A 16,553-nucleotide genomic window follows, 5' to 3' on the forward strand; every position below is an offset into this window, starting at 1 on the left:
TGTTCTATCATTTGAAAACATGCCCCTGAAATTCATCCTCCAGAACTGCTGAACACAGCTCTTCGTCATATATAACATGATTAACATCAGTTACAAAGGGAGTCTTGTCCTCCTCTGAACGTGCAACCTCACTATAATAGAAGATCAACATAATTGAAAGGCCATCATGTTTCAACTGTAATAACCCTTACCCATTAAATAATATACAAATCTATCTCTTTCCTCACTGCCTTCTCTATATTCTTTGACGAAGTCCACACCCTCGCGAACATGTCTGAGTATTGAAGGCTCACTGTACACAAAGAAGTTTATTACAACGAAAATTGAATATGGTAATGTCAAATATTCATAATATATGCCACATTTAAGTATAATAATTCTCTTTTTCTTCAAAGTTCTCTTCATCAATTTCTAGCACTTGAGACATACCCTTGAAATTCTACCTCCAGGACTGCCAAATCCAAATCTTTGTCGTATAAAACATCAGTTACAAAAGGGGCAATGTCCTCCTCTAAACGTGAAACATCGCTACAATAACAACAACAATAACTATGAAACAATACCACCATCATTGATTGGCCATAATATATATTTCTACTTCACAAACCATTCAAGTAGTCTAAAAAATTTCTTTCTTAAAAGCAGTTTTTTCTGCATTCGTCAAACTTTTCTCGGCAAAGTTTTTATGATGTGACCTGCTCTCCTCTCCATTACATTCAGGTTTTTATGAGATATATATCGGAGATCCGGTGTTGTGAGAAAGTTATTCACTCTCTGGGGTCCTCCAAATGGAGTCGATCATAGCTACATCGATTATTCATATTCTTTTATATAAGGTTTTTAAGATTCTCAAATCAAAAATTGAACAGTTATTTTATATTCTACTTATATGTATTTCAGCTATCCACATCATTTTGAATTAAAAAAGTACCTGCTACAAACCTGGTACTTGCTGTAAAGTTCTGTTGATCCCTCTTGTTGTGATCGATGTATGAACTGCCATACGCAACTCTGTTCATGGAACCACAAAGGCTACATTACAAATAACCATCTAATCCCATCTTCATCTCTCCTTTTGCATGTTGTGGTGTAAAAAGAAGCGGACCCAAACGACGATTAGTGCAGGACTGGAGGTCGTTAACTTGGGAAGCCCATTTTACTATACACGTCCCATTTGCCAGTCATTTGTTTTGATCTTCGTCGAAGATTTAAGTGACGAGAATCCAAGACAGCAAAGGTCACAACTATCCTGATTGTCATCGTGAAAATTGCATAATTTTTGTCTTAACCATTGGCTCATTTAAATTTTTGTTAAATTTTTGTTATTTTTCTTAGGGGCTGGCCTATCTTTTCTCTTTTTATCAGAGTAAAATGGCCCCGAGTGTCTCACGGCACTTTATCACTTGAGCCGCCATTGCTGTCACTGGAGATCACGCTTGCTCGAGATCGGACTTGAATTCGTGCAAATAATTTTTAATTTTGACTTAAATACTATTTTATTTGCATTTCAATCGTTTTGGATGAATAATTGCATATATTGTGTTAAAATAACGTTTTAAAGTTCATTTTGTTAAAATTACGGAGAATATGGACAGGACCCTGAATGTACCGACATGAAAGGATTTGTCAAGTGGTCTAATGTGATTCGGATACCTTAAAATCAAGCTAATTATAGACGCTATTTGTTTGGAAGTCACAGGAAATCGACTGCATGGTTAATGTTTTTTTCAACAATTAACACTATTGCAAGATTAGTGTGAAAAAGTCGTTCCGATCCTTGAAAAATTGCCGTCCGGATGAACGAGTCATTTTTCAATGAAATGCTACGTTTTGTAGAAGAAATCGACCACCTGGATGCGGAGCGCGATTTTCCCGATAAATGAGACAGAACAACATGGAAAATCGGTTTTCAAAAAATATCGTCAGGAACGTGCAGTGTCCGGATTAATTTCGTCCGAATTAACGCGGCGCAACTATACATGTCGGTATAGTTTTTAGGGGGTGGGGGCAATAAAACTTTTTTGGACTCTATTTTGACTCTAACTTTTGAATTTATGGGAGCTAATCATTTCACTACTGGCCTAAAAAATTACTCATAGTGCCACGTTTAACTGATAATTTCTGATAATTACTGATATTATACTGTTGGTACTGAGAATTTCTGATATTTGCTGATATATTTACTGTTGTTACTGATAATTGCTGTTGGTTCTGATAATTACTGATATTTACTGTCGTTTTTACTGTGGGTTCTGATAATTACTGATATTTGCTGAGAGTTACTGTTGGTACTGAGAATTGCTGATAATTACTGAGATTATTTTCCAAGTTCATGAAATGTAAAATTTAGAAAAGACCGGGGGTGGATGGATTTAATAAATTAAACAAATTAATTTAATTCTATAATTTATTCTTTATATTTTTTTTTAAACCCGTGATTATTAAGAATTTGTAACTTGAGTGACAGCAAGGAAAGTATACATTTTGTCATAAAAAAATATTTTTAAAGTAATCATATACATGAAAAAAAAACTTAAATATCTCTCTCTATAAGAAGATTCAATCTGCCACCCCCCCCCCCCCCCCACCCCACCCCTCTCATTTCATCCTGTTCCTTAGTTCCCAGGGACTTACGTGTATTTTTTCAATCGATGACTCGTAGGCCTAAAACGGACGTAATAAATCAGTTTCTTATCATAAAAACCAATTAAAAAAATTAATTGGATTCATATTTAATCTATACATATGATGCGGTGATGTTGGACATGGAGATCGGTCCTTCGGATGGGACTGTACATGTATAAACCGCGGTCTTCTGTCAAAGTAGGTGCTGGCACAAAAAAGATTCTTCGGTGATCAAATACACGAGTAAGTGCAGATTCACGAGAAAGATCCCTCTCTGCTCTTTGTTTATAAGTGCAGAGTACAGATCGAAATATGCAGGAGGCAGATTGCTCATAAATAAAAAATGCCGCCGTGTACATGTCAAAAGTTGAACACGGAAGATCATGCCACTGATTTATGAACATATACATACACATGTAAGTGCTGCGTACAAGTCGAAATTCGCAGCTTTTAATAGGAAAATAATTATAGCGTCCCAATATGAGTGAAACGTTATCTAAAGAACACATGTAAAAAAAAAAAATTAAAACCGTTCATTTTCAATGCCATATAAAGTACTGCAGTTATTTGTTTCAGTAAATTCTTGATCCGCCGCTCTTAAGTATTATAAGCGATTGGATAAAAGTAAGTCAAGATTGATACATCACCAGTCCGTTCACACATTGTAATGTTGAACATTTTCTACAGCATTACAGATTTTCATCGGAAACATGTAACAAGTAGTTCAAAACCTTTACTTGTTAAAACAGATACCGTATAATAATGTTTCTCGAATGCATTGATCATGATTCCATTTGTGTCGTCAAAGATATTTTTAAAAAATAAAGATTTCTCATGGACTGTCAGTAAATATTCGATACTCATAAAACCTCAGCGTAATTATTTCATATCCTTAGAAAAATTAACACAATTCATATATCATTTTACTGAACATGTATTGTCGTTAAAATAAATAAAATTAATCTTAATGCTAATATTTTATATGTTTTAATTGTTGGATATCTTAAAACGGGCTAATTACACGAAGAAGCTTAACCTTAAGTTTGTAGCAAATAAGTTTTGAAAAGGGGAGGGGGGGGGGGGGCACGCGCGATCTATTATCATCCTAAAATGAAGTATTAGAACTTTTTCCAACAGAATTGGTTTCTGGAAATAGCGCTTCCTTAATCAATGATGTGTCTTATTTAGGACTGAGTCTCTTTTTTGAAAAAAATATTTCGAAGATTTTTGCAGAAGGGTAGACATTTACATGTGTAAATGAGGACATACTGTACAAGTAGAATACACACGGAAGTATTGTTGATTTGTATAGGAAAACAAAAGATCTGGAATATTTTTATACAAAGTTTAGCGTCTTGAAGGAGTTAATTGAAACAAGCCAAGGAATATGCAAGGATTTGGCGTCAAATAAAATTTATTTATTAAACTTGAAAATGAAATAGTATTTTCACAATGTCATGTAACAGAGAATTAGCATGTTATATGTCAGTATGAATTATTTCTAACTTAATTCACAATCTATCCCTCATTTACAGTTACTGCGACTTATTTTCCTGTTGCACTTAGATTCATCAGAATATTAAAATAAGATTTGTTTTACATGAAAAAGTTCAAAATCCTGTTTGATTTACCACAAAAATATTATTATTCATCCCAAATGTTACAAGTATAATTATTTTAGTTTCTGAGTTCTGTAGTTTCTGATTACTTTTGAACACAGTGACGGGGTACTACATGTATGGGTATTGTACACAAACGGAAGCGCTGTTACATACACTGTACGGTGGCAAGAAAATAACGCAATAGGTGTCACTACTGTATATATACATGTATGACATGGCGAGTGAGAGAAAAGGGCACTCGAAGGCCGGGACTCACCGGATATCACTAACAGTCAGTTACGCAACAAGGAAATGACAGGTGGATAAAAATGTATGAAATAACGAACATGAAATATCTCTCTGTGTTATATATCTCACTTTCGTTCATGGGTTCGTTCATTTGCGAAAAAAGAACAGAAAGACAACAATTACATGAAAAAATAAAGAATTTAAATGTATCAAAATATGATGTTACATGTATCAACACTATACTTGTAAACTAGAACGTTTAAGCTAAAATTGTAGGGGGGGGGGGGGGGGGATTACTTCTATTTTTATATTTCCGGCTAAGCTTGATGAGTAAAACTCATAATTAAGAATGTCTCTTTTCAGAAGAAATAAATTCGTTACATATAAACAGATAGATAAATGAATGAAAAAAATGTTTATCCGTGTAACAGTCTACTTCGGGGTAAAGGGGAAGTAATTTAGTTTAAGTAAACAAGGGTCCAGGATGTATAGAATATGCAGTGTCAAACTTCATATTTCCGTGGTTCTAATCTTTTTATTTCTCCTCGAGGTTGGGTACATGTTATTGTGCATTATGGGGTATAATAAGCAGAATTCTTAACATGAATATTTATTTATTTGTTACAGGGTGATGGGAATGCATTTTTTTCGGTTTTAAAATTCTTCTCAATATAATTTAACATTACATCTAAGAAATGTTTTATTATTTAGATATTTACTTCAGATCAAGGTATAGACTCAAAGAAGACGTAGTTCAAGAATAATGCCGGGACAAGCACACATCTGTTGCATGTAATGAACTAATTGGAAGGAAATTTTAGAATTCTTTTCTGAAAACAATTTACATCAGGCACCGTTGTGATTAGTGAAAAAAGTACTTATCATTTGTATAATTATATTAATTTTCTAAGACTTGGAAGTACTCTTGAATATCTTCAAAATGAAAAAAAGAAATAAATAGATCGGGATATTGTCTTCTTCTCTAAATTTATTTCTGTAATCAAAGTTCTTTCAGTTGTAAGCATTAGATATAAATTACATCCTCTGTTCTTTGTTTTTGAATTTAAATTAAAAATTGTTTAACACGCCCGTGGGAAGCGAGAAAGAGTGACCGACTTCCAGATATGTTTACTGCAATACTTCCATCAGACTCATTATTATAATAATATGTGTGTGTCTTCTAAAAACGTCCTGTAATATTTGTTTGTTTTGTATTTATTGTTTTATTATTTTTTTTTTAAATAAGTAATCCTTTATTTAATTTTTTTTGACAAGAAATTCTGAAAGCGCTTTCAACAGAACTTTTTTATGTATAACAACTACTGCACTGAAAAAATGAGTACAAGCTTTAAAGGATTATTTTTTAATTACATGTAAAACTATTATTGTAGCAGGTAGAGTTTAACAAGTCTTTAAAAAGTTTCATCTACCAGTTTTTTTTTTTTTTTTTTTCTGAAATCATGTTTTAAAATAAGAACGATTCCTAACGATTTTAACGGATTTTCTTTCCTCATTCTTCCTTTCAACCAATTCCCCTCCATTTGTAGTCATTGTTAGGATTGTTTTACATCTTCTGGGTGCAGAAAAATATTCTCAGTAATTATCAGCAATTCTCAGTACCAACAGTAACTCTCAGCAAATATCAGTAATTATCAGAACCCACAGTAAAAACGACAGTAAATATCAGTAATTATCAGAAATAACAGCAATTATCAGTAACAACAGTAAAAATATCAGCAAATATCAGAAATTCTCAGCACCAACAGTATAATACTAGCAAATATCAGAAATTATCAGTAAAAAGTGGCACTATCAGTAATTATTTAGGCCTGTAGTGTTTACGATAACTTTCCATCATTGCCAAGAATTGTAAATCTACCTGTACATCCAGTGTTAGAGAATCCATAGTGGTATGGCTGACACTGGTCACACTTGAGTCCTGTAACGCCTGGCCGACACTGGCACTGTCCTGTTACCTGATTACAAACGTCTTTCAAAGATCCCAACGGATCACAATTACAGCTCTCACAGCCTGTAGACATAAAGATTTATGAAGTAATCCCTAAAAGTAAACTGGTAAAAGTCATAACAAGAGGCCCATGAGCCACATCGCTCACCTGAGCATTTTGGCTAGGAGAAAGCAGAATTCAGTTCAGTATTCAAAAGTTTAAAAATATAAGTAGTCCCAACCTACATGTATAAAGAGGGGTCATGAATTGAACAAATTTGAGTCTACACTATCTGAAAATGCTGCCATATAAATATGACCAATCGTCGCTTTGCTGTTTTTGGGAAGGGGATTTTAGAGATGTTTCAAATATATTCCAATGTAAAACTTTGGTAGCCTACTGTGACCTCATTCTAGCTCGATGGGGGGGGGGGGGGGTTGGTTCTTGATTTGATTAAAGTTGAATCTACACTATCTGAGGATAGCCCACATGTTTTATATCTTCTGGTCCATCGGATTTTAGGAAGAATTTTAAACGATGTCATAAGCTTTTCACAGTTTCACATTGATCTCCCCTTTGAAGAAGGCGTTGCCTTTCATTTGAAGATTCTTGGATTTCCTTCAAATAAGGATACTTTTTTGCAAGTTTGGTTGAAAATGGCCCAGTGGTTCTGTACAGGAAGATGAAATTGTAACAGTTAACGACGACAATAACAACGCCAACGACGACAGACAACAGACAAATTTTGATCAGAAAAGCTCACTTGAGCCTTCGGTTCAGGTGAGATAAAAAATATAAGCAGAGCTGCATGTTAAAAATGAACTCATTTTTATCCGTAATATAACTTATTTTTAAATCGTTGTGTGTCAAAACTGAATAAACAGTAACATAGCTTATTTTCAAATCTTTATGTGTCAAAACTGAATAAACATTGACATTTATATGAAAATAGAAAATTCTTTGGCTTGGAATTTTTTGCGTACGATTACAAGATTTCTTTCCTGATGGGTCAACTACATGTGCATAGGAACAAGAAATATATTTTTGATTTACGTTGAAAGCTGGAAACACACACAAACAAGGTCATATCAAAATATTTCTGTGGATGCACATGCACGTGAATTGGGCCATTTACCTGTCCCCGTGTTGATGTTCCAGTATCCCTCTTCACATAAGTCACACTGTCTCCCCACCACATGGTCCTGACAGGTGCACTGTCCATTTCTGGAGTCACACTGCAGGCCGCTAATCTCTAGTGTTCCAGGGGGATAGCAGTTACAGGCTAAAACAAGTTCAATGGTCAAGACTTGATATTTCATTAAGACTTAATAAAGAATTTTTTTCATACTGTCAACCATTTCTAATGATTTTATTTTTACAAGACACTGAACTAAACGTAGAGTTCTGAAGTAACCAAATGTTTAAATTTTTAAAAACAGAATTTAACTTTACTTGAAGAAAATCTCAGGAAAATAGATGAACTGGAAAACAAAGATCCTGAAAATAAAGCAATTTACAGCAGAAAATTAATTACCTGTGCAGTTCCCTTTAGGCATGGCTAAGGCATCACCATAGAAATTTGGTAAACATTTCTCACAATAAAATCCATCAGTGTTGTAGATACACCTTAAACATTCTCCACTTCGTCTGAAAGTAGATAATTTCATATCATTAAGCATTATTACACAAGGTTTTTCAGAACATGAAATGGATTTGTTAAATCTTTTATCCTACTTACGAATCACAGTTGCGGATGGCATGTTGGTCAATGTTCTTATTACAGAAACACTTCTGACAAGCTCTGTAATCCGCATGGACCCCATGTCCTTCTTTAGGATTTCCATGGTAACCATCCAAGCAAATATCACACAGATTTCCTATAATTAAATATAGAAATGAACATTACAATAAAGCTTAAGAACTATGTTTTCTTTTCAAAGGAGCTTTAATGCTCATTTGAGATACTCTACCGAATGTCCACTGATAATTCGTAACACCCTCTTTAAAAAATATCGTGACTGCTTTTAAATCTTAACATTGAAAGTACAGAATTTATCAGTCTTTGCCTTTATTTGATATAACGCATAACAATCAATATTTAGCATTTTAAGATGTCCTACATTATACTTAAACCTACTCTGAATATAACTCAGGGTAAATGGCAATACTTACCCCCATGGCCTTCTTTACAGGCTGTACATACAACATCCCCATTGTGTAGCTGGGTACAGGGCCCTCCATCAAGACAGGGACACGGCTTGCAGTCATACTCAGAGCCATTTTTAGGGTTACCATAGTAACCTGCAATACATCTCTCACAGAAATCTCCCTCTGTATTGTGCTGACAGATACATCTTCCTGGAAGCCAAGAGTAAAAATCATGAGTTGAATAAAATAAGGTTAGTTTCAATTAAACATTATTAAAGAAACTTTCTTTTGAATTTCCCATAATGTTTTTATACATATTTCACTAACTAAGCAATCCTTTTTGAAGATTTTTACGATCAACCTTAAAATTTGACAAGTTTTCCTCAGTTTATCTTTGTAATTCTCAATGATTTAAAAGAATAAAATAACAGAACCTGAATCTGGGTCACAGCTATCTGAGTGTCCAACACATTGGCAGGGCACACAGGAAGAGAATGGGCCACTATTGGGAGGGTCTCTCTTGTATCCCCCAGCACATGACTCACAGAACTGTCCTACAAATCCCTCAGGGCATGTGCACTGCTCCACCCAAGTGGCTGGGTCTTTCCCATTTGACCCAGCTCTAGCAGTTTCCAACCTAATGTTGTCAATGAAACCCACTCCTACAAACAGGGTTATGAGAATCATTCTGAACAGTCAAGGTTAATGAATGAATGAATCTTTATATCTGCTTTACCTAAAAGTACGAGGGTTGTTTGGAAAGTTCGTGGACCATGTCAATCTTCGTTATATTACTTTCAAAAAAATTTAAAAAATGAGCACATTATCATATGTGAAAATATCTATTTTGTTGATGTGTAAAGTGTCATACCATTCGATTTAATAGCAATCAATTTACTTAATTTTAAAATCGACATGTTTGGTCACCCCGGAGCAACATTATAACGTAAAAACATAGCGACATGAGGTTCTCAAAAATATTCTCCCTATAAATTTCACAGTCTGATCCAATATTCACTTATTAAGAACGTTTTTCTATCAATTGAATTTTATTTTGCTTAGCATTGTTCCAGGGGCATTATTTTGTTTGTCAATGTTTTTTTACCGCGTAACTGTGCTCTCACAAAATCAGCAACTGTGAAGTGCTTTTCTCTTTCCATCTTACCAAATTTGAGTTTTTTTTCAGATGTTTACAGACAATCCATTACCTCATAGATTGTTCTCGTCTGATACAGAGTCTATACCATTCAAATGCCGCCTGGGCCATTTACACACACACATGCAGGGATCGCTTGACATATTTCCTGCTTCCTCAAGCGTTTTCAGAGTTTCTATTTGAGTTTTCCAGAGTACATCACAAAATTGTATCGTTATCCGCTGCTTCGTGACGTTCTACGACGTCAGCTTTTTACCTTTCTCAATTATGACTACCTATCCTCTGAAATTAGTTTCTTTTCCACGAAGCAAACTATTTATTCATAATTTGGAATATGAAACGTTGTAACAATTCTTAATGTTAACGTTCAGAATTTTTTTGGTTTTGAGCCATTTTGAAAAGGATAATTTAGTGTATTGTTTGTAAATTACTAAATTTGAATAAGTTTGAAATAAATCACGATATCTTTAAAATTTTTAAAACAAATCACTTGAATTTATTGTTAAACATTTCTACCAAGTTTGGATATAATATGACGTTAAATAAAAAAAAAGATATGGCGTAAGTCCGCGAACTTTCCGAACAACCCTCATTGATCAAATTGTACAAACCCTGATTGTTGTAGGTGGCTCTGATCTTAAGTCCAGTCAAGTTAGCCAGTATGGAGATAAAAGCCTGGGAGTTAAGTCTAGGAACCCACTGGGATTCCTGCCTCTCATTCAGTCTGTACTTAAAGGTTTTGGTTTCTATTGAAGGCTTGTCATTTCCCTGGACAAAGATGGCTGTGGAGAATTGCTGACCAGCTCCCTCAAAGAGGATGTCCACCACTGAGGGCCTAGAGTCCTCCTCCCCAATTCTCAGGTCAAAGGTCAGATGCTGATTATAACTGAATCTCTGGTCACCCAAGTAACGAGCTGAAAAGCAACAATAGTCATTTTAACAAGAATCTGTGTTAATATGATTGAGAGTTGACTAAAATCCATACAAGTACATTTTCATAAAAACAAATGTAAAAACTTGAACTACACATTTTAAGAACTGTGCCATTTTCAGTTGTTATTTATTCGTCTTTCTACACAGAGTAATGGACAGTTCATGTATGCAGAAAACTGTAGTCTACACATCATCTCAAGGTGTCAAATATATACATACTATAAGATTAAAAGGGGAGAATATATGATGCCTTCACCAATATTCATTTTTTTGTGAAAAAAATATGATCTTGCATGTAGCAACCAGCATATAACTTACAGAACATGTATCTAATACTGATAAAACAATGAACTTTTCGAATTCACTGACTATTCAAGAAGAAAATTTCCTTGATTTACATTAGTTTACATAAGAACAAAAACATATTTATGCCATTGACACAGCAAGGTCAATAACCTGGTGCTACGAAATACACTTGTCCTGATCCTGGTGCTGACACCTCCAGGTTCTGTGCATTATACTCAGTGGCAATCATATTGTTAGCTCGGTCTGCAGCTGTCCATCTTTGCTTTCCTGTTAATGATGACGTGGTTTTACAATCAACACAGATATTTCCAATTTTTGGTTTAAAAAAAAAAATCTGCTTCAAAAAGTTTTTAATAGAAAAAGATGTATTAGTTTCTAATTCTCCTTTCATTGAAAAGCATACCTGTCTCAAAATCAGAAATAATGCTAGAAGCATAGTATCCCACTGCACTAGAACACTCAGAAGAATGACCGTAACAGAAGCAGGGGATACAACCTTTAGGATCATCCTCCCTCAGAGCAAAGTAACCCAGCTTACACCTAAAAGACAATGAATATATCAAGGGAATGAATACATCAAGGTAGACTCTTTACTGAGTTTTTAAAACAATAACAGAAAAAAAAAAAATAAAATTGGACTCATTCTTAACATTACATTGATCAAATACATGTAATATAATTCCATATGTACTTTTTATGTTAATTAAACATTACATGATCCGCAATGCAAATTTAATTTTCTCATTCTTAAGTTTTACATGAAGGTCTTTTACCACATTATATTTCATTACCTGTCACAGTTGCGACCATCGACATTTTCTTTACACATACATGTCCCATCCAAGGGATTACAACTAGGAATGTGATACTGGCTTCCACTGGCTTTACATCCACACGGCCTGTAAAATACAAATGATAAACTCTACAGACAAAAACCAAATACAACGTCTCTAAAATAGATTGGCATCACTGGCTGTTTTGCATATTATTACTTTTCATTCAAGACTTCAAAATTAAGTTGATTATGTAAGAAATATATTTGATTTTAAGAAAAACTGATGAAACTGAAGCCAAATAAGGGAAAGTGAAAGTAAAAACAGATAATCAAGCACAGAAATCCCTTAGCACCGTTATGGGAACAAAAAATTTTAAATTCAATTCTCTGCCAACATACCTGCATCCAGCCTGTCCAAAATCATAGTAGTTGTTTTTGCACCAGTCACATTTGACCCCTATGACCCCTGGTTTACACTGACAACGACCTGCGGCGTCACACTGTAGAATCTCAGAGCCTTGCAATAAATATAGAATCTCGATCAAAATCACTACCCAGAAACATCATAAAGCTCTGAATTGCACATGAGTCTATATGTTTGAAATCTTTTTAGTCATATGCCAAATCTAGACTTATAATCTTCCAAAAATGATTTTTGCTTTCTCATTATTTAAAACTGTATACAATAGCTACATGTACATTTTACGAGTTGACTCGGATTCCCTTCTTAGTTTCCTTTTTTTGTGGGAATGACAAAAAAGGTTCTAGAGTACTAGTCATACACATATTCATTTAACAGTATTTAATTCTTGCTGAATCATAAAAGGCATCCAAAAAAGATTTGCTACTTACATCTTGATTTTTCTCGACAATAAATACACACTAACCAGTGGTGTTACAATCACAGGGGGTACACTTCCGATCCTCAGGTCTGAGGTAGTGGTTGTCCTTGCACTCCTCACAGTGAGGTCCGTCTGTGTTGTCGCGGCAGTCAATACAGTGACCCCCACTACCCGTTCTCTGGTAAAGTTCCAAGTCAAAGAAACACTGGTCTGTCTTGTTGTTACACTCACAAGCTGTACAGAAAGGAAAACTGTTGTTGATAATGATTGTTGGTGAACATCAAGGAACTATTATTTTTTCTCTTTTCGTCAGCAGTATTTTAGTGTGTATCAACATGATAAAAACCCAATAATCTGTTTGAGTTTCTTGCTGACCTCAGACACATTTAAACAAAACGGTGTAAATGTTTTTTTTTTTATTTTTTATTTTTTTTATTTTTTATTTTCAGCATATAGACCCCCTCTGAAAAGCAAACAAGTTTATTTCTATGTCTCATAACTTTTGCATTTAAACTTCATACCATCAAATAAGAATGTATGCAAATAATATCAATTTTTCCCTTCAGTTTGAATCACGGAGTCAGTTTGATGACAGGCTTGGAGTAAAATATGGAGGATTGAGGCTCCAAAATGGAGTGTCACATAATGCAAGGGGTGTGGCCTCGTTAATTAACTGTTGCAAGGGTTGGGGAATCCTGTTGCAATTTTAGCACTTGCTTATTAGATCTGTCAATTCAATATCTTATTTTCCATGAGAACTTGTTAGAATGTCACATTATCCAAACAATTAAAAGATAAATCCTTTGGAGTTGACTGGATAAATTATTTCATGCCAAAACTCAATTTTGTGTAGACCATTTGAAAATTGATTTATAGTATGTTATGAGAAACAGGTAGGAAACAGTGAAACAATTTATGACCTTCGCTTGTCAACAACGGGAACGGATTTCCTTTTTATTTAAATGTTTAAAATAAGAGAAATTGAATGAAACCGAAACAGCGCCAAAATATCCTTAGTGCATTGTTGTCATTTCTTTCCTCAAAGAATGAGAAATGATCAAGAAACAACAAAACGAGATTCAATCCAAAAATAACCTCTATAAAAAAAAAAGAAAACAAAAGGGGCATACAGCTTGTGCTTCTGATTTAAATTTTGTTTGATGAAAGATGCTTAGTGCAAGGGAAACATTCAACTTTGATAAAATTTATGTTCTGTGCTGCTATCCCACAGTATCTCATAAAGTCTTGACAGATTTAATTAGGTCTAATGGTCCTAAACCGAATGAAAGATAAAATAAGCAATTTTTTTTAAAATTGAAGCTCCACCCCTTGCACTGTGACACTCCTCCGCATTTTACACGAAGCCTTCAATAACATGCCCCCCCCCCCCTTCCCCCGCAAAAAAAAAAAAAACTGATTTTGACATCATGCATTCATTTTTCTAATGAATAAATCTTGCCCATGTCAAGACATGTTCAAAACAAATGCACATCTTCTCCCCCAAAATTCCAGACAACCTCCTCCTGTCAAATTAGATTTTCATTTGCTCTCTTATCATACAACATGAAATCCTAATCCTGTATGTATGTGTGCATGTAGAAAAATAAAACAGAGGTCCAAGGGCCTAAACAGTCATCTGAGTATATTAATACAACAAAGTAAAAGGGTCCACAGAATTATAAAACAAGGGCACTGCAAAGCGGAGCATCCCCTCGCAAAAGAACATGTCAATCCTGATATGAATTATTACTTGGAATGCTTAACTTTTGTGATGCATCCACTCACGCATCCCACCCCCAACATATATCATCTCCAACTTCGTTGCGAGGGTATTTTCTTTTATTTTATTTTTTGCAAGGGAAACACAATTTTACCTTTTGTATTTTCCTTGGAAAATACTTTTATAATTCTAAGTAAATAACCAGAAGTCTCTGATGAGACTGTAGCTCTACTGGTCTGTATGTATAGCAAAAGAAAAGTAGCACTGGGATTTGAAACTTTGCAACATGCAGCAATAAATAGAATTATGTACCTTAATGTAGTCTACTTGTGTGCCAAGTTATATTGAAATCAAACAAAAACCGTAGGAGGAGTAGCATTTTGAAAGTATTTCACAGAAATTTCTATTTTAAGTAACCATGACAACACCACTTACTGAAATCAAAAACCGATAAATACTATTATGTATCGTAGTGTATGCTAATTGTGTGCCAAATTATATTAAAATCAAACCAAAACTGTAGCAGGAGTAATGTTTTAAAGGAATTCTACAGAATTTTCTATATAAAGTTACCATGGCAAAACCATGCATCAAAATCAATAACTAATTCATCAAATTATGTATCTTAGTGTAGTCTACATGTGTGCCAAAATTTATAAAAATTAGACCAAAACTCTAGCATGAGTAGCGTTTTAAAGGAATTTCACAGTAATATGTATTTTAAGTAACCATGGCAACAGTGCTCATCGAAATAAAAAAAAAAAGATAAAGGAATTTTACAGAAATTACTATTTTTGTAACCATGGCAACACCATTCATCGAAATCAAAAACCGATGCACTAAATTATGTATCTAAGTGTAGTCTGCTTATGTGCCAAGTTATATGAAATCAGACCAAAACTGTTAGAGGAGTAGCGTTTTGAAAAATTGTTTACAGACAGACGGAGACAGACACTAGACAGAATGACGGACGGACGACGGACACCTTACTATCGCATAAGCTCTTTTGGTCTCTGACCAGTAGAGCTAAAAAATTTACACAAGGTGATTGGCCACTTCACTGTAAGGGGCAAGCTACATGTATCTAGCTAAATATACAGTGATTATAGAAGAGCTGTTAAGAAGTACATGTAATTGTTTACATGCTTAAAAATACCGACAACAATCGTGGATGCGTACACCTATAATTGACGACTTCACTGTATGTAGGTAATTCAAGCTACATAGCTAAATATGCTGTTAACAAAAATTTCAAACCCGATTGCACACAACTCAATTATAACTTACACTTGGAAAAGCAAAATACTGATTGGTATATTTTATTATTCCCTTTTTCGGTATATATATTTATATATATTAAGGCAACATTCTATCCTGGTGCAAATTACGTCACCTCCGTTTTACACAAGGACAAATTAACCCACCCAGTAACTAACACATACGCAAATAGCGCGTTACTATATCCCCTCTGCAACTCCGTTGTGAGGGGATAATAAAACAAAAACAAAAAATAAAAAGACATTGACCGGAACGGAGCTTGACAGACTTTCTGTTAAGACTAAAACCAATTCCGGCCCTATAGGTAGGCGCTCCATCTATAATGAAGTGTACCTTTCCAAGGAAATCTTACGTTTGCATTCATTAGCACTGGTTTCTGTGGCCCTGGCCCAAGGTTTATTGTTGAACATTGGGAGACATTTCTCACAGTTGACCCCGTCTGTGTTGTGTTGACACCTGCAAACCTCCCTTCTCTCAAAAGTGGGTGCGGATCCCTGTCTCAGGTAACACTCATCGGCATGACCATTACATTTACACCTGAGTAATATTTGAAAACTATCATCAAATTTAAAAGAAACAAGCAGTTACACTTTAAGCATAAACATATTATAGATGCCAATGATTAGTATATACCTTAATCTCTGAAATTCATGACAGAACTAATCTACATCATATGACACTCTCTATCATTTTTGAAATATGAAATATTCTGAAAAAAAAGTTTTTCCGTGGGGGGGGGGGGGGGGTCCCTACCACATTCTTGAGGGGAGAAAAACATCTGTTCCAAGATTTTTTTTTCATATTGACAAGTTTGCAAAACTCAAATTCATTCACTAAAAGAATAAGCTACAATACATGTATGTACTTGGGCTGTGCAGGATCAGTTAAGAAGATCATGAAGCAAGTGCAACCTCTCAAATTTCTATAATGTATAAAAATATTCATCAGGAAATTCTCATGCACATTTTTCT

The 16,553-nt window shown here is 34.5% G+C and overlaps 1 protein-coding gene across 1 annotated transcript in view; it reads right to left on the reverse strand.

Annotated features, from left to right (window-relative positions):
• Positions 1 to 7: 7 nt before the first annotated feature.
• Positions 8 to 16,553, reverse strand: part of LOC133178446 (laminin subunit gamma-1-like) — a 39,270-nt gene continuing 22,724 nt past the window's right edge. The window contains exons 5-20 of the mRNA XM_061313143.1: positions 15,935 to 16,119; positions 12,630 to 12,818; positions 12,142 to 12,259; positions 11,759 to 11,866; positions 11,371 to 11,507; positions 11,118 to 11,234; positions 10,340 to 10,642; positions 9,007 to 9,234; positions 8,597 to 8,782; positions 8,163 to 8,301; positions 7,959 to 8,071; positions 7,560 to 7,706; positions 6,318 to 6,507; positions 943 to 1,032; positions 430 to 528; positions 8 to 131 (exon numbers count right to left, since the gene is read on the reverse strand). Coding sequence (XP_061169127.1) covers positions 8 to 131; positions 430 to 528; positions 943 to 1,032; positions 6,318 to 6,507; positions 7,560 to 7,706; positions 7,959 to 8,071; positions 8,163 to 8,301; positions 8,597 to 8,782; positions 9,007 to 9,234; positions 10,340 to 10,642; positions 11,118 to 11,234; positions 11,371 to 11,507; positions 11,759 to 11,866; positions 12,142 to 12,259; positions 12,630 to 12,818; positions 15,935 to 16,119 — 2,473 coding nt within the window. The remainder of the gene's footprint in view (positions 132 to 429; positions 529 to 942; positions 1,033 to 6,317; positions 6,508 to 7,559; positions 7,707 to 7,958; positions 8,072 to 8,162; positions 8,302 to 8,596; positions 8,783 to 9,006; positions 9,235 to 10,339; positions 10,643 to 11,117; positions 11,235 to 11,370; positions 11,508 to 11,758; positions 11,867 to 12,141; positions 12,260 to 12,629; positions 12,819 to 15,934; positions 16,120 to 16,553) is intronic.

The sequence above is a fragment of the Saccostrea echinata genome, unplaced genomic scaffold, assembly GCF_033153115.1.
Source record: "Saccostrea echinata isolate AGI-Se365-2 ecotype Australia unplaced genomic scaffold, CSIRO_AGI_Sech_v1 ptg000003l, whole genome shotgun sequence".
Taxonomy (NCBI): Eukaryota; Metazoa; Mollusca; class Bivalvia; order Ostreida; family Ostreidae; genus Saccostrea; species Saccostrea echinata.